General features: G+C 39.9%; 1 protein-coding gene across 1 annotated transcript; it reads left to right on the forward strand.

The window, feature by feature from the left end:
- The first annotated feature begins 9,618 nt into the window (after positions 1-9,618).
- Positions 9,619-12,316, forward strand: LOC116190223 (transcription factor MYB30-like). The gene is made up of 3 exons (XM_031519881.1): positions 9,619-9,756; positions 10,055-10,184; positions 11,531-12,316. Exons 1-3 carry the CDS (start codon positions 9,624-9,626, stop codon positions 12,207-12,209), a joined length of 942 nt encoding a protein of 313 aa, XP_031375741.1. The 5' UTR covers positions 9,619-9,623; the 3' UTR covers positions 12,210-12,316.
- Positions 12,317-22,801: the final 10,485 nt, after the last annotated feature.

A 22,801-nucleotide genomic window follows, 5' to 3' on the forward strand; every position in this document is an offset into this window, starting at 1 on the left:
CCAAATTGGGTTTCCCTGAGTCTAGTGGAGTTTCGCCCCTTAATGGGCTTCACTGGGCCATCATGGCTCATCAGGGGACGAGTCCAAAACCCAGTCCTTAACACTTCCCCCCTACTCGGACCATGCTTCGTGCGTGCATGAGGATAAGATCGCCACGCATCCCAATTTGGATTGCGGGTCATGCGCCACAACAAACACAAAGCCACCGCGCGACCCTATGTTGGATCGAGTTCATATCACCATTTGATTAGAGATCGGTCCATGTCACAAACAAAGACGCCCCTAGCCGTCAGATCAAAGCTATGATAAAATCCTTAGTTGTTTGATTACGTGACACTTTGGCTTCGCGGCTATCGGAGTAGTAATGATGATAACTGATGTCATCACATAGCCTTAGCCGAGCGGACCTGCCAGCTTCCGAGGCCTATAAATACCACTGTCTCAACACTGCATTCTTACTTGCAATCATACACTAAAGCTCTGCTGATTTACCTTCTCTCTCTATCTCTACAGAAATCATCATTTTCTTCTTCAACCCTGCTTCTTCATCAGCCCGAATAGCCAGAGTCAACCCTCGAGAAACATTGGCAACGTCTTCACCAACATCGATGCTATGGGACTTCCACGCCCAGGGGTGGAGGTAGGAATGTCATTGAAGTTGACCAGATCATCAAAGACGAGTTCGTGAGGGCCGTCACCGAGGGCTTCGTTTTACGCCGAAAACCACTAGTTCCCTGAACCTCATGAGAAGCCCGATCAAGCCCGTCCAGGGGAGATCATGATCTGGCTTGACCACATCTATGCCAGGCTCCACTTTCTGCTTTAACAAGATATGGTGGACTTGTGCAAGGTGTATATGATCGCTCCCACCCTTCTCTATTCTAACGCGTGGAGGATCTAGTTATGTTTATACCTTTGTTAGCACTCCGTTTTGATCCACCGATTCAAGGAGAGAATATCGACAGCGATCCTGACTATAACCTAGAAACCATAACAGAAGAAGACCCAGCAAACCTCGGGTTACTATTCACAGCCGGGTCAGTAGGGGCAACTAGAGGATCCTGGGACATCACTACAGAGAATACCCCAGGGTTTCCATGAAGATAACAAAAAGGAACCGGAGAGGCCAGACAATCATCCGATCCTAGGTTAGCAGTAGCCATCCGACCCGGGACATTGCTACAGCACTATTCATCGCCAGCTCGTCGGGCCATCAGAAGGTATCCAACATAGGACTTTAAAAATCCCTTATGGTGCCAAACTGATGAATATCACATCCGAGCACATTTTGAAAATCATCTGCTCGAGCTGGGGCACTCTCGAGTATTCGTAGACGACCTTTCTAGCGAGACTCTCGAGATACCCACTCAATAACAAATCAAGGACACCTGATGACAGGTCTAGCCATACATAGGGATTATCAGGACCATGGAATAGACTTTAGACTGTTCTCCGGAAATCATTCAAGTCTCCCGAGTGGGTCGAGAGTTGATAAAGGGGCCTATTTCAATGCAAATCTCAAATTGGAGGCCTGCTCGATATAATCTCAATATTTGAAATTAGGCTTGGGTGATCTTACGAACCTCAAGGACCAGGAAGATTATGCCTGATCACACTGCGCAAGTCATTCAGGTCTCTCGAGCGCCTTTCAATATAAAAGGGGCCCCTTTCAGGCGGATTCATGCGCGAGAGCTCGTTTGGCGAAATATTGACCCTCGGGGTCAGCACCAATTAATCCCAGCAACCCCAAGGGCCAGAGAGATTATTATAATTCGGACTGCACAAATAATCTAGGTTTCTCAAGTGACTCCATAAGGGTCTCAAACGTCGCCAGACCAACTTTTGGGATCCGTTTCAACAAATGAAGAATACAACGATCTCCGGGCACATCGACACTCTTGGAAATAGTGATAAAAACTTCGATTGCAAATCCTTAGGATGTCTTTGGTTCCTGATTTGTGACAGAGGTCACGGAGCCAATCCTTCCGCCCAAACGACAGAGCATATCAAAACGACCAATGCATAACGCAGACACGCGAATGGTCGACAGAAACGGTTAACTTTGCTCCGATCACCCGAATCGGGCAAAACCGACTCCCAAGCCTTCGGGCCATTAGGTCATCCACTTAGGCAAAATATGTCAATACTGGGCTCGTCGAAATGCTCTCTTAGCGTACATCAATAATGCGTCGTCCATTCGAGTTACAAAACTCGAATGCACAATGACCGAGATCCGGGCTTTTCCGACTATCCTTGAAAACCTAGTGGGACCCGCGATTACACCCCCATGGTCGGCCTACCCCCCCCAATTTATTTTTTATTGTAAATCTTCCCCCTACAAATTTTTTATTCAAACTAGTCCTCTACTTTAATATTGGGGTTTTTACCTAAATGGTCAATGGTTTGTCCGTTTTGTCAAATCTATCATAAGCTTTTTTTTTGTCAAATCCATCCCATGGTTTACTTTTTGCATCAAATCTATCCCGGCGTTATCTTTCCCGTCAACATCTAACGGCTGTGCTGACGTGGCACGTGGAGAGATAGTGGGCCACACTTGCCACGTAGGCGCTACGTCAGCACAGCCGTTAGATGTCGACGGAAAAGATAACGCCGGGATAAATTTAATGCAAAAAGTAAACTAGACGATAGATTTGACAAAAAAAATACATAGAATAGATTGACAAAACGGGCAAACTACGGGCCATTTTAGGTAAATACCCCCTTTAATATTTTAGTACCATTTCCATCTCTTTCTTCCATCAAATTCTATAAAACATGGATCTAGGTCCCCTTGCCCCAATCATTTATTGTGGCTGGCCACCCTCAGATCACCATCAACTTTCACTAATCTTCTCATAATCTTGCTTAGTTTGCTCATTAGTCCACCTATACAAGCTTAAGTACATGACATCTTAATCACTTCTTCTCTCTTCCAACCTCTCTCAAGTCTTTCTCACTCTTAAAACTCTCTCGGCTTCTTCAAAACCCTGGTTGTCCAACCATATATAGTAGTAGCCCAGAACAAGCGAGAGCAAGGCCAATTTTGCCGGAAAATCATTCGATTTTCCGGCGATCACCCCGACTTAACCAAGCCTTAAACAAACTACATACCCCTTGTTTTCGGTCTCTTGAGTCCATTGGTATTGTTAGCTTCTCCATTTGAGGTCTCCTTGCCACCGTTCCAGCTACTACCAGATTTGGGTCTCCAAGCACTTCTCGGTTTCCTGGTGACATCCCAACTTCCACGACTAAGGAGAGTCGTGCCAACAACTTTTGACCGGTCACTCACGATCCTCACTCGCCCCATGACAAGGAGGTCATGTCCCGAGAGCCGTCCCACTAAGCAAAGCCACCCAAGCTCCCCTTTCATCTTCTCGAGTCTATTCTTCTCTTTCCCGGTTTCTCTGTTATAGGCAGGTCAGCCAAGGACTTGGCTTGTAGAGCGCCGCCCCCAGCCCTCATTGTGGGTCCTTCAGCCATCTCGAACCATCGTGCCAAACCCTTGGAATCGCTCCTAGCAGCTTGGCCAACTCCTCCAACCTACAGCCACCTAAGGCCTTCTCGGGTCCAGTCGGGCACCCGACCTCTCCTTGGCACTTCCACGAAACCAGGAAGCTTCTTTCACATCTCGAGGTGTAAGTGTAACCCTCTTCGACTTAGAGGTGCTAGCATATTTAGTTTTCGAAGTCTTGTTGGGTGATAAGGCGGTCCCCGACTGATTTCATGCACGTTACCGTTTGATATGTTATTAGATCAGTTACATATCTATTTAATGTGGTGTATTATACGCTAGCATGACGGGAAAAGATTAAAGTCGGGGCCAAGAAGAACGTCAAGGCTCGGGAAAGCCATGAGTTGACTCTCGACCACACCCTAGAGGAGGTGGTCGAGAGCCCTCACGGCTCCGTCGAGCCCAAAACCGCCTCCTCGTCCTCGATTCTAGTTCTGTGTTACTCATTTGTTTTCGTGCGTTGTGCTGCGCAGCGCGTTTTATCGATTCCGTCAAATATCATGTTTATTATACTTAGGTGATTGCATGTGTTTTCCCGAGATCATGGCAACTCTGACTTTGTAAATGCTTGTTATTGTCGTATTTGATGTTTGATGCATGCAAAACACGATTGAAATTGAGGCGAGAAGGCTACATGAGACCCGAGGCTGGTCAAGTGGCCTCTCGGCCATTCCTAAGAGGAAGTGTTCGAGGGTCCTTGACATATCTCGGGTCAAGTGTCGGCCTCCCCTTCCTAATTGAAATTCATTTCGGATTGTATGTAATCTTGCTTTCTCGTCCCGACACTAATTTATGATTAATCACACTTTTTAAAGCATTAATACAAAGTAACTTGCATGGATTTGTGTATTTGGGACCGTCTCGGGCCCACAAGGGTCCCAGGGTGTTTTGGCCATCATTGATCGGGCCCTCTTGGCCTTAAAGGACCCGATCCTGTCCTCGTGTCACGAGTCGTTTCCTTTAATTAAAACGATTGGGTATTAGGATTCTATTAAGGTGATCAACTCATGATTGATCTAAAGGTACAAAACCCAAAAATCTAAAGCATTCGGCAAATTTTACTTAGTTTAATTTATTTCACACACGGGGCAATCAGGATGTTCCAGTTGGCTAATTAATCAACTTGACTTTCTAATAAGTTGCACGAACCGACCAATAATCTATAATCGCATTGACGGTTAATGAATTGATGGCCACGCCCTTTTAACTCACATTTTCACAAAAGCACTGAGGCACGTTAAATGCGTAGCATGAACATCTGGGGAGCACTTGTGTGTCTTGACTCAAGTTTGGGCCCGATATGAGACGGCTCGAGTCGGGATGCATGAGTTCTTCTTAAACCACTTCCAGGAAGAGCGACAGGTTTCTTGTCTCTTTCGGGGTCCTCGCGACCCCGATGGGTCTAAGGGATCGGTCGACACCAGCTACTGACTTTCGATACTCCGTGTCACGTAGTCTTGACTTTTCGTACACACACACACGCACACACATTTTTCTGGTTCAAGGGCATGACCACCGGTTCATGATCCGTCGACATCTTAGGTGTTAGGATGATCGAAACATGCCTAATGAGGAAATAGACGGGCGCCTGTCTAGGTGCGGTTATCACCCGTCTTACCTTCCCTTTCTTGTCTACATGTTTCCGTCACCCTAGTTTAGATTCGGACGCTTAGGGAATTAGACTAGAGTCATGAGTGGGGACAGCTCGCAAAGGTTGTCTGATCCCTCATGGGACATGTGCTAAGACCTTGGCACCCTGTGGTGTTTCGCGCCCCCATTTCCCTAAGTTAGTGCTTAGAATGGGTTAAAACACAAAAAAATAGATTAACTTCTAGCTCGGCATAATCCAAACATGGGGAAAACAGATGGGACAAAACATCATGTATTAGGTCTTGGACAAAATATATTCTTTATCATTAAATGTTGTCCCCTAGTGTCGTAAAACAGAACAAACATAAAATCAACTCACATATTCGAGACTTGACTACGAACATCATGTCTGTCAAGTCCTTTAATCGGTCGAATGCTACATGTCCTCATAGGGGGGCCCTTGGCCAATTTTCACCATGCACGTTCGTTTTTTTTTGTCTCTATTTAGGATAGAAATGTGTTTGCCACTCAACCCCGGTTCATAACTTTGATAAACCATGTAAAATCGGTAATAACACACACTTGTCAGTTTTTCATCTGTTTTTATCGGTTTATATCTGTTTTCTTCTATCTTCTTGTGGGATGACCCCGATACCTTAGGATACAATATATACAGGGTCCAACACCCCCACCACCGAGTGGTGCGACTTGAGTGCGGCATGGGGTTTAACTTGAGTCATCGATTTGATCCGTAGTAGTGTCCGAGGAGGAGGACGATTCGGATCGAGTCGCGTGAAAAAGGAGCTAGACAATCACCTGGGAGCTCGACAGTTCCTGTGGACATCTCGAGGACTATTTGGTTATCCTAGGGATCGCTAGTTGGGTCGAACTCGACCTCCGGCTCTCACGAGATCACATAGCCTTAATTTCGGTTTCGGTCTTTCCAAATACACGGTGAGCATGAGTAGAATATTAGCCATCGATCATGGTCCATTTGTTATAATTTTGTATTTATTTGAGAGTACAGTGTAAAGACATTTATTTGTACATTCATTCATGTAATGACCCCGGTCAACGAGTGAATGGCTTGAGAGCCTGAACTAGTCGAGTCGGCTTATGGGTCCTTGAGACTAACAGACCACACGAGTCACGAGCCCGGTCCACGAGGCGAACTGGCTATCATGGCTCGGTTAGCCGAGACTCAAGGACGATGGACCGAAATTACGACCTTCATCCCTATTCATTCTTCGAATACTTAAGAAATTGGCATCCAGCTCGGATCGAATCCAAGAATTGGGCAAAAAGCAGAAAGCCTCCAATTTTTATTGATAATCCAAAGACAACTTTCCTTAGCCCTATGGCTTACAAAGTTTAAATAGGGTTTTTAAAAAAAAACTAAATCGCACAAAAAGAAATAAACTTTCCTGAATTTGCAAAACACCCAATAATAATAAAATGCTCATTTGAGGCCATAAACGATGAAATTCGCCTTAAATCTCGTCTTTTCATAGCCTTAAGCTATGAGTTTTGCTCCGGATGCCGTTTCCCTCAAGACAGGGTCATCAGAACCTATTTTTCTCGAGATACCGATTTGCCACGTCTCTCTGCCGCATCACCAGCCTTACTATTTGTGGGTTCACCCTAGAATTCGCTTGGCTTCTTGTCAAAACCATTCTTGCAGCCTTTGTATCCTAAAACACGAACAAGAACTGGCAAAAGCTAAACTTTTCACACGATTCCCACAAACGGCGCCAATGTTATGGACCTTTGATTTGAGTTAAACCCACATGCAAATCTCGTACTCTCGTACTACCTGCACAAAGGGGAAGATCGGGGTGGTGGCTTGATTTCCCTCTCCAACACTCAAGTTAACTATTTTACGAGAGCAGTAGTACATCAATTATAGATGATGAACATGCCTCAATATTTATAGATGATCATAAAGATACCCGTTATCTTATTTAATTTGATTCCTGGTATTTTTTGGCCAAGAAGAATTAAAGGGACAGTTGAGGTTGAGAATTCAATAGAAATAAGAGAGAAAGGGAGGAAAAAGAGGGAGTTGGGTGACTGGATAATAAATTTACTTAAGTGAAATTACTAATTTGTCCTAAATTTAGGGGCCGTAATTAATTAGATGCAATGAGTTATTGATAATATCAGAAAGCGAAAGTCAGACAAAGAGTCTCATCTCTGACTTTATATATTAGTATAGATGAGACATTCGTTGTTATAAGACATTATTGTTCATATGATTATTTGTTATTTGGATACCTATAATATTATATAGAGTCGATATGATAAAGTATTTATATATATTTTTTGATAAAGAGGAGTGTCCAACTTTCACCTTGTCAATCTTCGTGGCCTCACTCGAACACTCTATAGTCGGACCACAATGGCTATGTAAGTTTTTTATTTCAGTGTGCATCATGGTATCCAGAAACCCAATAGGCCCCAATTTGTCCAGTTCGAGCCAAATCAACCACAAAGGTCAGCCCACATCGGCTATGTAAGTTGTTCAATATGGAGCATACTCTTGAGGTCCGACAAAAGTCGCCCTGTTGGACCACCTAACCAATCTTATTGGTTTAAGATAAGGCTTTTTTTTTTAATAGTTCACAGGAAGGATTCATGAGTTTAGTATAGTGAAATATAAATTTTAATATCTAATAATGGGCTACGGGTAGTCCCATAAGTATCAAACTTGGAACCTCTTGGTTATCGGATGAGAGTGTGCGATAGTGCGTTGTATCCTCTTTCATATATAAGGCATTTGTCAAGTAATAAGATTAAAGAAATTATAAAATCTTTCCTTAAAATAAATAATCAATGCAAATTTTGTCATGCAAACTTGTGACTAATGCGAGTTGTCTATTAATAAGTATCAAATCTAAAATCTTACTTAAAGTAAAGAGGTGTCGTCGAATTACCCGAACCAATCCAAATCGATAAAGATTGCTTTCTAATGATGCTCTAAGTATCAATATTTTTAAAAATATGCCTAATCATGTTGAATTTTCAAAGTCCAGTTTGATCCCTGAGCTAATTTAGGATATAAATAACCAATATGGGAAATTGCGTAGAGCTCGTACTAATTTTTCGGTGAAAGATTCACAGTATATTGGGGAAATCGCAATCGCATGATAGAGAATTTTTCTAGAGTTAAATGCACCTTATCTCCCAACCTATGATGAGAGTTTGGATTTGTCCCCTGACCTTTAAATTTTTGCAGAACACCTCCCGACGTTATCGGAAAATAAGCAAGATGCCCCCTCAAATCAATTTCCGATCAAAATTCCGGCAATAAAAAAAGCACTTGCCACTCACATGTCAAGTAGCTGCGACCCATCTCCCAGCGGCCATGGTCTCCTCTCCCCGACGGTCTCCTACCAGGCTCCAGTGTAGACAGCGGCGACCCATCTCCCTGAGGCGACCCATTTTCCTATTCAATATGCTGAATTTGTCCTATTTCCCCCTTTCAATCTGCGATTTGATGTAATCGTTATGCAATTCAATTGTTTTCTGTTTTCCGAAACCCGACGGACATTGGAGTTTTATTATTTCCCACGAGTTCCGTTTCTTATCAAATCCGAACATGGATCAAACAACTTCTGCTCCATTTCGGGGTAGCAGAAAATGGGGAATTGTTGTTGTGTTATTTAAGAATTAATTATTCTCACTGCGTTGCTATCTCTGTGCAGGACAAAGTATGAGGAACGAGCAAGAAATGGTGGTGTGAGACAATTTTACCTTTTTATTTTGACATGTAAGTGGATGTGCTCTTTTTTTTTGTTGGAATTTTGATCGGAAATTGGTTGAGGGGGCATCTTGTTTATTTTCCAGTAAGGTCGGGAGGCATTCTTCAAAAATTTGAAGGTGAGGGGGCAAACCCAAACTCTCCTTACAGGTCGGGAGGTAAAGTGCATTTAACTCATTTTTCTACCATCCAAAATTATGATTGGCTACCAACAATGGTTAGTTCAAGTGGTTCGATATTTATTTTCCTTAAATAAGGTTTCGGATTCGATTCTTGTGGAATTGAAAAATTTCTTGATTGAGAGAATTTTACCCCTTAATAGGCAGATCCGGCTCGAACTGGATTAATTGGGGCCTATTAAATTTCCTAATACCATAGTACACACCAAAAAAATTATGACTTGCTATACGTACGCATTGCTAATGATGTGCTTAATAAATCGTTCTGCTATTTGCTGTAATTCTATCGATGTATTCTCTCTACGCTCTATGAAGATGTAAAATTATCAAAGAACTTCTGAATAAGAACTATTACTAAATAATTAAAGATTTTTCATTTCCGGATCATCTTAAAGAGGACCTTTTCAAATGCACTCTACATTCCAATGCTTTTTCTAAAAAAAAAAAAGATCTGAATGATCATATTGACTTTTCAAAGGTCAGTTTGATCACTAAGCAAGCCAATTTAGTATATAAATACCCACACAACATGGGAAACTGCGGAAGAGCTCATAGTAACTTAAGTGTGGGGGGGAAAACAAAAATGGTGAGGGCTCCATGCTGTTGGAGGAAGGGACTAAAGAAGGGTCCATGGACTGCAGAGGAAGACGAGATCTTAAGATCCTTCATCAAAAAACACGGCCATGGCAACTGGAGGGCCCTGCCAAAGCATGCCGGTAATAATAGTTATAACTAACACTAATAAAGCGTTCATATGTATGTTCAAACTAAAATATCTTTCACTAGACGTTGGCTATAAATAATTTTGTTAATATCATGCCAAGTAAATAGTTCCACTCAACTAGTCATTAACAATGAAGATCGAGATATATTTATAACTTGAATGAATCAAACCCGCAAGTACAAACCTTTTAGAATTGCCATATTGTTGCTTGCTCAACAGGTTTTCTAAAATCTGTCTCTTCCAGTCTGTAAAAAAGCTGTCATTATACTTTCTAAATTGAAATTTTCTAGGTCTCCTAAGATGTGGGAAGAGCTGCCGGCTCCGATGGACAAACTACTTGCGGCCCGATGTCAAGAGAGGAAACTTCACTAAAGAAGAAGAGGAAACCATTATCAAGCTGCATGCCTCACTCGGAAATAAGTAATTCATTGCTCATATCATTAATTTCTTTTCTGAATTATAAAGCTAATTATGCATTAACCCTAGCTCTCTCTCTTTGGTTACAAACGAAGTATATAAAGTTAAAAAGGAATAGACAAAGAAGACAAAGGAATATCAGGAACTTTACTAGTAAGAATCAAAGCCAGGATCTCTTCGTTCTGGATTGAGATCGGTGTCACTGCACCAACCTTTTTTCTCTGTTCTCTATTTTCTCTCTCTGTTATTTTCGGTTACAAAGAAGTGTCCATTGGTTTAGTACAAGAAAATAAAAATCAAATAACTAATAAAAGAGTATGGATACGATAACCGAACATGACATTTTTTTATTGAGAGGCGAGGGCATGCGCCATTATCCTACGCCGTCTTTCTCTCTCTATTTTCTCTTTGATTACAAAATGACCATTGAAACATCATAAATACGAGGAAAGTTGTTCTTCTTGTGTGTCTTCAAAAAATCTACTCTGTCGCCTTCTCCGCAGCCACGTTGATTGCAAGAACCTTTCCAAATAAATTCACTAAGCCGACATGAATCACTGTATTTGAATTGGTCAGCAGTAGAATACACTTTTGAAAGTGTATAGGAGCCTTTTTTTTTTTCTTTTGTGAGCTGGGACAGGAGCCCCTTTTTTATTTTTTATTTTTTTATTTTTTTCGGGTTATAAGGGAGGCCGTGAGTCTAGTATAGTATAGGAGCCCAATTTTTGCGCTAAAAGCTTTTCCCATAACTTCGACTAATCATTATATACACTTGGTCAGTCGTTGAATTAACTTGGATGGTGGGATAAAATTATCACTTAGATGTAGTTTCATGATATAGATAGCTTACAACAGATGTTACTCGAAGTAACCACATTTTCCTTTTTCGATGATCAGCGAAACTTGTTTTTCTTATTCTCCTCGAGCACAAAAACTTAAACAAGACTCCTTAGGAACATCAAAGACATCTTCAAATATAACACTCTGGTCACTGTTTTGTTTTACTGATCTAACAGCACGTATGAATTCGTCTTATCCGACAAGAATATAAACGAGCATCGAGTTCAACATTGCTAAATTTATATCTTATCAAATTAGAATAAATCTTCTAGGTGAACCATCGTCCATCAGTAGGAACATGTTATATATGTGTATAAAGTTACAGAAATCATAAGATAGAGTTTAAAGCCAGCGGTCCTATATAATCCGTTGATAACCTGTGCCTGCATGCATGCACGCACATAAAGGTTAGAGCCACCACGAAAAGGATTTTTTTAGCTATGCATGGGTTGATCATGTTAGTCTGCTTATAGATCGTTCATGACGGTGTCTCATTTGCTTTAACTTAGGTGGTCACTCATCGCATCACATTTGCCGGGCCGCACGGATAATGAAGTAAAGAATATGTGGCACACCCGCCTGAAAAAAAGAGTCCTCAACTTGAAAGAACACCGACCTGATGGCAGCAATATATCCATTCCCTCAGAGGAGCAATCTCAAGAGCCATCAAACTGGGGATCTCCTCCCCCACCGGGATTCGAAGTTGGGAGTACGAACACTGTTCAAGTTCATGACTACCCAATATTCTCCCCCCAGCATGCACTAGAATTCAACGTTGAGAGTACAAGTACTGTTCAAGTTCCTGATTATTCAATATTCTCCCCCCAGCATTCTTACTCTGGAATTTCACGCGTTCTTACTGGCGGAGCTAATGACTACAAAGCAGAAACTGTTGGGACAAATATCGATCTTATTGACTCACTGGGACCCTTTCCCGAGCTCGATGGAAGTTTCTGGTCAGATTCAGTTTCAGCTGATTATTCAATGGTGCAGTGGGAATTTGCTTTTTATGGTGGAGACATATTGCAACTCCCAGGTGAAGTTGATTCTTTCACCAAAGCTAACAATGATCAAATGGGAATATGGCGCGACGACGACCCTAATCATTTGGTTTTGAATGATGGACTCGACTTCTGGTACGACCTTTTCGTCCATTCTGAGGGATTTGGATCATCATCAAACTTTTAGGTCCGGCCTACTGGTTGTTCAAAGGCTCTATTTAAAATAAAAATGACGTGTGTATACTGTATGTATTCTACCAAACTTCTGATCTTAAAGAGAATAGATCCTCCAGAGGGATGGTCAAACTGAAAAAGATTTAATGATGTAATAGTTTTGACGAAGACTTGGAAGAAATTTTTTATCTAAGTTGACTGAGACGAAGCAGGTGAGGATGTACGTAGTCAAGTATGGGAAACTTAGAGAGTAAAAAAACAATGGAATAATAATTTAACATAAAATCATTGTGTTTCTTTATATGAAAATGACAGAAACTATTGATTGTTGATATTTTATGCTATAGGGGGAAGTTCCATTTTGTAATTCGTCATCACTGGGTATTCAAAAGTCCATTGGGACTCGATTAAATCCAAATCAAACTGGGTTGATCACTAAAGAAGAAAATTCTTTTAGCGTGAATTTTCTCCATTAACAAATGCTCAAACCCAAGAAATTGTTTAAGAGAAACAAGTGCCGAATCACTTGAATCAACCCACCTTATTTCTAAAAGTTAAACTTTATAATTGCATAAACTATTAAAATCTAAACTTTAGAATTGCAAATAAACTATTAAAATCTCTCATATTTTTAATAAGGAAAATATTGAATATAAATAATAAAAAATACCAATACAATATCTCTTCCATATCTCAAAAAATAAAAATGAAAGATTATTATATCTTTCATGATCTCTTCTATATCTCTTCTATCATCTATTTAAAAAAAACGAAAAATTTTATAAGGTTAAGAAAATCGAGATTTTTTTAAAATAAGAGTCCTTGAGTCTCGATAAAGACACTAGATTCACGTGTAAAGCGCGTGTGGAGGGCTAGTATAGTATAAATCTGAAAACTGGTTCAATATTAATACGTCCTTACAAGTTCTGTCATAGGCAATGATTTCAAAAGCACTCTCAGTACGTTTACATTAAACATATTGAAGTTCTTAGGGTCATTTAACATCTTTGCCCGAGTCCTGAAATATAATTTTAGCATTAATCCCAAATTACATTAACCTCCGATATCTGAAACTGGATATGAGCCAGAGAAGATCATCAATTCTGCTGGAATGGAGCCATTGGGTATGCCTACCATTTGGAAATGGTGAGCTTGTAGTCTTGGATGACGACTTGTTACAGCAACCCCAACAATACGTATTGTTCAATTGTGTTGAGAAAATATCGTACGGAAGATATTGCTCTCACAATTTCGAAAGATTGAGTATTAAATGTAATTTTAGATCTTGTTGAGAGTTTAGAATCCCATGTAAAAAAGTTAAGAAGAATCCAATAAATTTATAAGAGATTGGGTACGACAATATACTAGATCGAGCATTTAGATTGGAGATGAGCTCAATCGCTTATAAGATCAGCGAAAATTTTACGTGGTATCACAGCAGGTTATATTTTAGCACGCACATGTGGTCTCACATTACGCCAAGTCTAGTTTGAAGGCAGCTAAAAGTACGCCTTATGTTTGTCAGGCTTGAGAATGGCTCGATCCAATTTCGAGGCAGCCGAAAGTGTGCTTCTAAGCAGGCCCGACTGTGGAACTCGTGGTTCATTTAGTTATTCTCCCCTCTCCCAAGCATGAAAGAGGATGCCTAGTGCGTGGCCAGTTGTTGAGAGCTGGTGTTTAAGGGGACATGGCACGTGATTGATTATACGTTGCCACGTAAGGGCATGTGTCAAGAGATTAGAATTCAACGTAGAAAAGTTAAGGAGAATCCAATCGGTTTATAAGAGATTGGGTACCACAACCTACTAGCACGAGTTTTTGGGTTAGAGGTGGACCCAATTGTTTATAATCCAGTAAAAATTTTACACATCCCAACAAATACGCTTCCTAAAACTCGAAATTGTGCTTCTTATTTGCGGTAAGTTACTAGAGGACTATCATTTTGTTGTCAATTTTATGACTGAACTTTGGTACAGTTTCATGTAGGGAGAATCCAATGTTGAGCTAGTAAGTTTTCAAAATAGTCAATTGAGTTCAATAAATTTTAGGTGGAGTTTTGATAAATCAATTGCTTAAAAATGATGCACTTAATTTATTAATAAAAGAAATCTATAAGGGGGCGTTTGATTTCAGAGTTAAAGTAACTTTAATTTTGATTTTGATTTTGATTTTGATTGTGAAAAAAGACAAATGAGATGGTATTATAAATTTGACTTGGGAAACGTGTGTTTTTGTTATTTAGTTGGTAGAGTTAAAATCAAAATCACGATTCTAAAATCAAACCCAAATTTCAAACGGGGCCTAAGAATCAAAGTGAATTGATTCAAGTGATCTGGTGCTTGTTTCTCTTGTGCAAGGTCTTGAGCTCGAGTCTTGCTAATGGAGAAAATCCATATTGGGATAATTTTACTCCCTTAATGGGCAGACCCGACTCGATTGGATTAGTCAGGGCCCAATTGGATTTCCGAATATCATGGTTCAACCGAAAAAAAAGAAATCTATATGAAGGTGGGAGGAACGATAAGAATGAGGAAATAGTTGGCGAGGGGTTAAGGAGATCCATAAGTGAAAAATGACTTATTTTATTAATTCAAATTTTTTTACTTATTCATTAATTGATTTTTTACTTAATGAGTAAATAGTTTAAATCCTCAATTCTCATCTTTCTCCCATTCATTTTTCATTATAATTAATTTATAATGAACTTTTAAGCATTTATTTGATTAAATTACAATAAACACATTCAGTTTTGCTAAATTAGTCATAAAATATCTAGTTCGTTATATATTTTTGGTTTAAACCGTTAGTGAGTATTATGGACGATGACGTGGACAATTATGACATCAAACTTTTTCAAACTATAATTCTAATGCTTGCTTAGATATATTAAAACTACCAGAATCCAATAAGTTTGCTCAAATAGTCAATCTAGTCCTATGAATTTCAATTTGGTTCACCCAGTCCTATAACGTCTAGTAAGATATATACTTTTAGTCCAAATTGTTACCCGACCCCATCGATGAAACATGGACTCTAAGAAGGCTCGTGTTTGCAAACCTTCTTTTGAGGTCTTAGAAGTCTTGGGTTGACTCACGAGCCCTGGGTTGGATTTGCCTGGGGCTCGTGAGATCCAACGCAGGTTCACGAGCATGAGTTTTCTTATAGGTCGTACATCACTAGCAATGTGAAATCTGAACACGTCAAGGCTATGTATGGCCTTTTCAACACAAGAACTATAACACTTCAAATTTTTTTCGATATGAACCATGATATCCGAAAACCTCATTGAGCCACGGCTAATCTAATCGAGCCAGGTCAACCCATTAAGGGGTAAATGTTTGTCAGTATAGATTTTTTACATCTACAAGGATTCGAATCTGAGACCTTACTTAAACAAAACAAGTACTGAACTGTTTGAATCAACTCATGTTGGTCAACACCCTGAATTTTTATTATAGAATAGATGTAATTGGAGCAATTAGCGTGTGTTTATTAGGAATGAGTCTTATTTAATGGAAATTTAGCCTTTTTCATTATATACTGATTTTTCAAGTCTGTTCTGTATTCGGAAGTCTAACAAATTCTGACTAATCTAGTTCGAGAAGGGTCAGTACAGCAAGAGGTAAAACTCTCTTGATTAAGGTTTTTTCCCTTCATAAAACTTGAATTGATGACTTTATTAAAAGGAACAAGCATGAAACCGTTTGAATCAATCCTTATTGATTATTTTCTATACATTTTAATGGCCATAAATATCTCAATTGTTATTTGATTTCCTTTAATAAATATCTCTCTTAACCACAACCTTATTGTGCTCCTTTTAAAAAGGACTAGGCAACATGCAAGCGCTTCTCCCTAGGTCCAAAAATTACTTTAAATGATTTATTAGATATATGTAATTTCTAGTTGAATGGGGTCTACATAAAGATATAAGGAGAAATTCAAAATTTTCTACTCGTAGAACTAGATCCCAAAAATTACTAGTCGAATAGGAGTAGACAAAGTGTACCTAGACTTTTTCAAATCATCAACCGAGCGCTCCAAGCGTGATTCCTCTACAAGTATCCACACTGACTTCGTGGATGAGTCTTTGAGGTCGGCGGTACTAACGGCCAACTCTCGAAGGAAATAGGTCTTTGAGATTGACGGTGCTAGAGGCCAACTCTCAAAGGAAACGCCAATGCGACTCCGATACTTATAAGACTAATGGACTTTTTTGAATCGAACAGTTGGATCTGAATTTTTTGTACACAAATACACATATATACACAAACATACACGCACACATATGTATGTCATACACATATATATCCATCCATACATTCTCCAGCCTTGTCCATGTGCTATATAGAAGCCACTGGAAAGGCTTAAGAATATGTGCCTTGGAGGCCATTTGCATCCCATGCAAAATGCCAAGTGTAGCCTTGCAAGAATGTGCCACGTGGCTCTTGATTCGAACTCCGTGCGTCTTTGTGTCGTGCATAACATGTATCGAATCAAGTCCATTAAATCTAATAAATCGGGTCTAATTAATCAATAAATTTAATCTCATTACATATTCAATTAATCGACTCGCTCCTTAACCCGTATAGTCTTTGTTACACCACTTATTCTTTCAAGATTATCCTGTCGATTTAGTTATCGTGTGTGACCCTGTATGTTCCCCATTACGTTGATAGTAATATCGAAATCTCTATTTCAATAGTACAAACAGTGAGCGATATCTAGCAATGCATTACTGCTATTCAAGTAATCGGAAAGTTAATTGTTCGACGAACCTTGTGACCTATGTTACCATCCAATATAATCAATTTGTCCTCTATATCTCTATTGGGCCTAAGGCATGGTCGATGTTATCCTTGTATGGTTCAATATCCATTTCTTGGTTTACCGGGTAAGTCTATCAGAACAAATGAGCTCGATATCCCTATATCGACTCATTTGGGTATGCATATACTTTTAGACTTTACCTATCAAGTGGCCGTGAGATATCGCTCTCGTTACGTAGGAGGGACAAATTCTATCTTGGTCACTCACATTCCTCTCCATGCTCTGTGGCAATACCCAATAACTATCTTTATAACCAGCCTGTTACGGTGGTGTTTGACAGCATCAAAGTATATGACATTACATGTAGGAAATCATGGTGACTTTAAGTCAAAGGACCACTGCACCATAATCACTGTGAGTCCCAAGATTGTCAGAATCGCGATTCTATCTATAATCGGTCGAGCGTCGTGAAATCGTGAATTGTAGAATCGAATAGTGAATCGTAAGATTGTACCTGTAATTAAAAAAAACAACATATATATATATTATACTTTCCTGAGTAGAAAAAATCAATCATTGTTTATTCTAATAAAGACCACATACCAACAAAACCACAATAAGTCATAAAAGTACAAGATATCGTTATAAATTATCGAAATTCAAGGTCCAAATCATAACTCAAATTCTTGAAATAAAAAGTTAACAACATAAGTCATAACATAGAATGAACAAACAAATCAAATCTCATCCCAATCTTCATCATCATCAACACATCATCATACAAAGTATCAAAATCATCTTCTTCCGGAAGCTTCAAGTCATCAATCGTGGCATGTTCTTGTGTGTGCATATTCTCTGCATCTTCATCGCCAATTTGAATCTCTCCACCTTCTTCATCACCATCATCACCACATGTACAAATCACATTTCTTATTTATTAACAAATACCAGGAAGTGTTTCGTAGCAATGCCCTAGTGCACCCTTTAGGCACACTCAAACTATAAGTTTTAACTATTTTTAGCTCACATATTATCAGAAAAAGGGACAGTATTTGAAAAGTGGGCAGTAATTTAAGATATTTACTTCTTGCATTCTCAAGTGGATATGATTCCTTTATTATAGATCCGATGTAACAAAAAACTGAGGCATTGCATCTCATATGTTGCAATTGACAAAAGCTACAATGGGATACAAAGTATATGGGAAGCATTTAATTCATCCTATTGGTTTTGGCTCAATTACTCAAAAATAAAGAGACAGAATTTGGAGTGGGCCTTGCAAAGCAAACTTCTAGTTTTTTTACAAGTGGCAAGCGCTTGTTATAGGACCGACGATCGGCTGGATTCCTAAATCGACCAAAGAGAGTACAAAGAAAGCATGAGAGACAGAGATAGAGTACATAATTAAGCATGAAGAAGGTACCCAGTTCGCTGGTCGAAGCTCGGAGAAGGAAGGTACCCGATACCCTCCTTGCCACTTGGTCAAAGCTCGGCCTAGTCGAAGCTCGGAGAAGCTACTTGGTCCAAGAAGGAACCTGATCAAAGAAGCCAAAGGTACCTGGTTGGAGGATTTAGGGCAAAGTCATCGAAGGTACTTGGACTAGAAGAATGGGGAAAAGTCGACCAGAAGAAAAGAAAGAAGAAAGGGTGAAAAGGCGACTGGAAGAAAGAAAGAAGTGGGGGGGGGGGGGGGGGGGGGGGAGGGGGGCTGGGCTTCAACCCGATTGGGCTGGACTTGGAATCGCAGAATCAGCCTGATTCTGTGATTCTGCGATTCTTGGCCCGATTCGTCACCGATTCTAGCTCCTTGATTCGACACATGAAATTTGAATTGGTGCCCCCCTTCGAATGGTAGAATCGTACGATTCTACCATTCGAATCGTGATTCAAACAACCATGATGATACCTACTAATGACAGCCACGTAACGATCCATGTAGCAGTCTCATGGCGGGTTAGTTCAGTACACATTATTTATAATGTATACCTGCGGTGTGACTCGATGTCTCCACATCCATGACCCGTGAGACTTGGTCATCCATCGGCACCCATACTAGTCTAACCGCATTATCGTCATCCTAATTAACAATAATACTTTGACTAGAGACATTTGGGAATAGTGTTCAATAATTATAAGATCTCACAATCAAGTCAAATTTAATGCCTATTGAACCAACCATTCTAAGACTATTGTGAAAAATAATGTATATACAGCGCAATCTACACAATAACAAAATGTCTCATGTTATTAATAAATACAAGTCATATTACAAAACTAATGACAGATTGCCTCTAGGCCATGCACCAATTCCCAACAATTTTCCACTTGTACTAGAGCCAATCTGACATCTCCTTAATGCCTAATGACCTAGTATGAGCCTCATACTTGCGCTGTACAAGAGGCTTCATAAGTGGATCTATGAGATTATCGTCTGTCGGTATTCTGCATATCTCCTCTATTTGCAATCTCGTGGATGAGATGGAAGCGCCTTAGTATATATTTGGATTGCTGGTGAGATCTGGGTTCCTTAGCCTGCGCAATGGCTCTATTATTGTCACAATCGAGATCCACTGGGTCTATAATGCAAGGAACCACAACAAGTTATGTTAGGAGCTTCTTGATCCAAACGACCTCTTTTGTGGCGTTAGAGGTAGCAATATACTCGACCTCTATGGTAGAGTCGATTACGGTTTCCCATTTTGAACTTTTCTAACTCACAAGTACATATCCCGACTACGATCTTGAATCATCTTTATCGGAGTGGAAGCTAGCATTGATGTAACATCTTACAATGGGCTCTTCTTTACCTCATTATACCAAGAATGTCTCCTTAGTCCTTCGTAAGTACTTAAGAATGTTCTTTACTACGATCTAGTGTTACTCACCAGGATCTACCTGGTACCGACTTATCATGCTTAAAGCGTACGAGATATCAGGTCGAGTGCATAGCATAGCATACATGATGGATCCAATAGCTGATGCATATGGAATCTTGCTCATGTGGTCCCTCTCGTCCTAAGTAGAAGGACTTTGAGCCATCGAAAGGCTTATGCCATGCAATATAGGCAGCGATCCTTTTTTAGAATCATGTATGCTAAAGCGCCTAAACACTTTGTCTATGTATGCACTCTGACTTAGGCCAAGCAGTCTTCTGGATCTATCTCTATAGATTCTGATACCTAACATCTAGGTAGCTTCACCTAAGTCCTCATACCACTGCGCTCCCACCAACTTTCTTGTAGACACAAGGTTCATCTTCGTTCTTAATGAAGTCAAACGCTTTGACTGCATCATCAAAATGAAGATTCAAGCTCGTAGAAGCTTGCTTCAGTCCATAGATAGATTGTTGCAGCTCGCAAACCTTTTTGGCACTCTGCGGATCGAGAAAACCCTAAGGTTATGTCCTATACACATCCTCGAGGAGCTTCTCATTCATAAAAGCAGTTTTGACATCCATCTGCCAGATCTCATAATCATAGTAAGTTGCAATTGCAAGCAAAATCCTAATAGATTTAAGCATGGCCACTCGGGAAAAGGTTTCTTCATAGTCAACACTATGAATTTTCTGAAACCTTTGCCACTAAGCGACCCTTAAAGGTTATCACATTACCATCCATGTTAGTCTTCTTCATAAAGACCCACTTGCACCCGATGGGTTTTACCCCTTCTGGTGGATCAACTAAAGTCCGTACTTGGTTAGTGTACATGGACTCCACCTCAAATCTCGTGGCTTCTCGCCTTTTCTTGGAGTCTGGGCCTGTCATGGCTTCCGCATAGGTTGTAGGCTCATCTTTATCTACGAGCAATACATCATTATCCTGAGTCACGAGAAATCCAAATCTCTCGGGCTCACTATGTATCCTACCAGACCTATGAGGTTCCTGTGTCACTTGTGCAGAAAACAGTGCCATAACACCTTGTGATACTTATTCTGCAATCTCATCCATCGACTGTACAATATCATTTTATAGTAGAACCTTCTCAAGTTCTAATTTCCTCCCACTAGTTCCTTTGAAGAGAAACTCTCTCTTAAAGAATACGGTAGTTCGAGCGACAAACACTTTGCCCTTGGCGAGTTTATAGAAATAGTATCATCGAGTCTCCTTAGGATACCCCACAAAGTAACATTTGTTCGACTTATGGCTAAGCTTATCCGAAGACAATCTCTTCACATAAGCTTCGCAACTCTATATCTTTCGAAAAGACATATTGGAACGCCTCTTGTACCACATCTCATATGGTGTCTTTTTAACTGATTTAGACGGAGCATAGTTAAGTATGCACGTTGCAGTCTGCAGAGCATATCCCCAGAAGGAGTCGGGTAACTCTGCATGACTCATCAAAGATCGAACCATATTTAATACGTTCGATTCCACCTCCCAACTATACCATTCCACTGTGGGGTTCTGGGTGGAGTCAATTGAGTTAGAATTTCACATTGTCTAAGATAGTCGGCAAACTCATAGCTCAAATATACACCTCCTCGATCCAATCGAAGAACTTTATGGGCCGTTTGGATTCAGGGTTAAAGTTACAAAACTTTAACTTTGATTTTGATTGTGGAAAAGGACAAATGAGATGAGATTATAAATTTGACTTGGGAAATGTGTGTTTTTATTGTGTAGTGTGTTGAGTTAAAGTTAAAGTTAAAATTTTTTACTTGGAAAATGTGTGTTTTTGTTGTGTAGTGTGTTAAGTTAAAGTTAAAGTTAAAATTAAAAAATTTTAACTTGCAATCCAAACATGCCTTTAATGCTCTTACCTAACTGATTTTCAAAGGATTCGAATTTATGTTTCATCAAATACACATATCCAAATCTACTAAAATCATCAGTAAATGTAATGAAGTTGAGATACCCACCTCTATCAAGCTTGTTCATTGGTCCACATACATCGATATGTGTGAGAGCCAGAAGATCACTTGCTCACTCACTCTTTTCAGTAAAAGGGCTTTAGTCATTTTCCCCATTAAGCAAGGTTTGCATGTCTTGATCGATTCTAAATCAAACGAATCTCGTAATCCATCCTTATGGAGTCTGCAGAGAAGACTCTCGCTGATATGGCCTAAATGACAATGCAAGAGGTAAGTTAGGTTTGAGTCATTCGACTGGAGCCATTTGATTTCCAAGTTATAAATGGACAAGTTAAGATCAAGAACATACAAACCATTACTCATATGTGCACTGCCAAAATATACATCATTCATGTCCATAGAACAACATTTGTTCTTAATAGCGAAACAAATTCCTTTTTTATCCAAACAAGAAACATATATTATGTTTCTCCTGATAGTAGGCACATAATAACAGTCGTCAAGATCTAGTACAAGCCCAGTAGACAAAGACAGATGATAAGTCCCTATAGCTAATGCATCAACCCTTGTTCCATTTCCTACTTGTAGGTCCACCTCGCCTTTCGCCAACGTTCTACTGTTCCTTAGGTCCTGTACATTTCCACAAATTTGAGCATCACACCCGGTATTTAATACCCAAGATGTAAAAGTAGTAGATACATTAATCTTTATAACACGAATAGCTGAAGTGGAAGTCTTACTTCCCTTCGTCTTCCTCAACTCCTCTTGGCATACCTTACAATTCTGCTTCCAGTGGCTAGTGTTGCCACTGTGGAAGCAGTAATCATCCTTTGCCACCATGGCTTTGGGCTTCAAGACACTGAAGTCATACTTGGATGCGCCCTTAGCCTTCTTACCTTTCTTCTTGTCCTTGCCCTTTTTCTTGGTCATTTGGACCATTAGAACAGGCATCCCCTTGTTGATATTTTGTTCAACTGTTTTCAACATGCTAAGCAGTTTAGGGAATAGTTTGTTGTACTCGT

Source organism: Punica granatum, unplaced genomic scaffold (genome assembly GCF_007655135.1).
Source record: "Punica granatum isolate Tunisia-2019 unplaced genomic scaffold, ASM765513v2 Contig00397, whole genome shotgun sequence".
Taxonomy (NCBI): Eukaryota; Viridiplantae; Streptophyta; class Magnoliopsida; order Myrtales; family Lythraceae; genus Punica; species Punica granatum.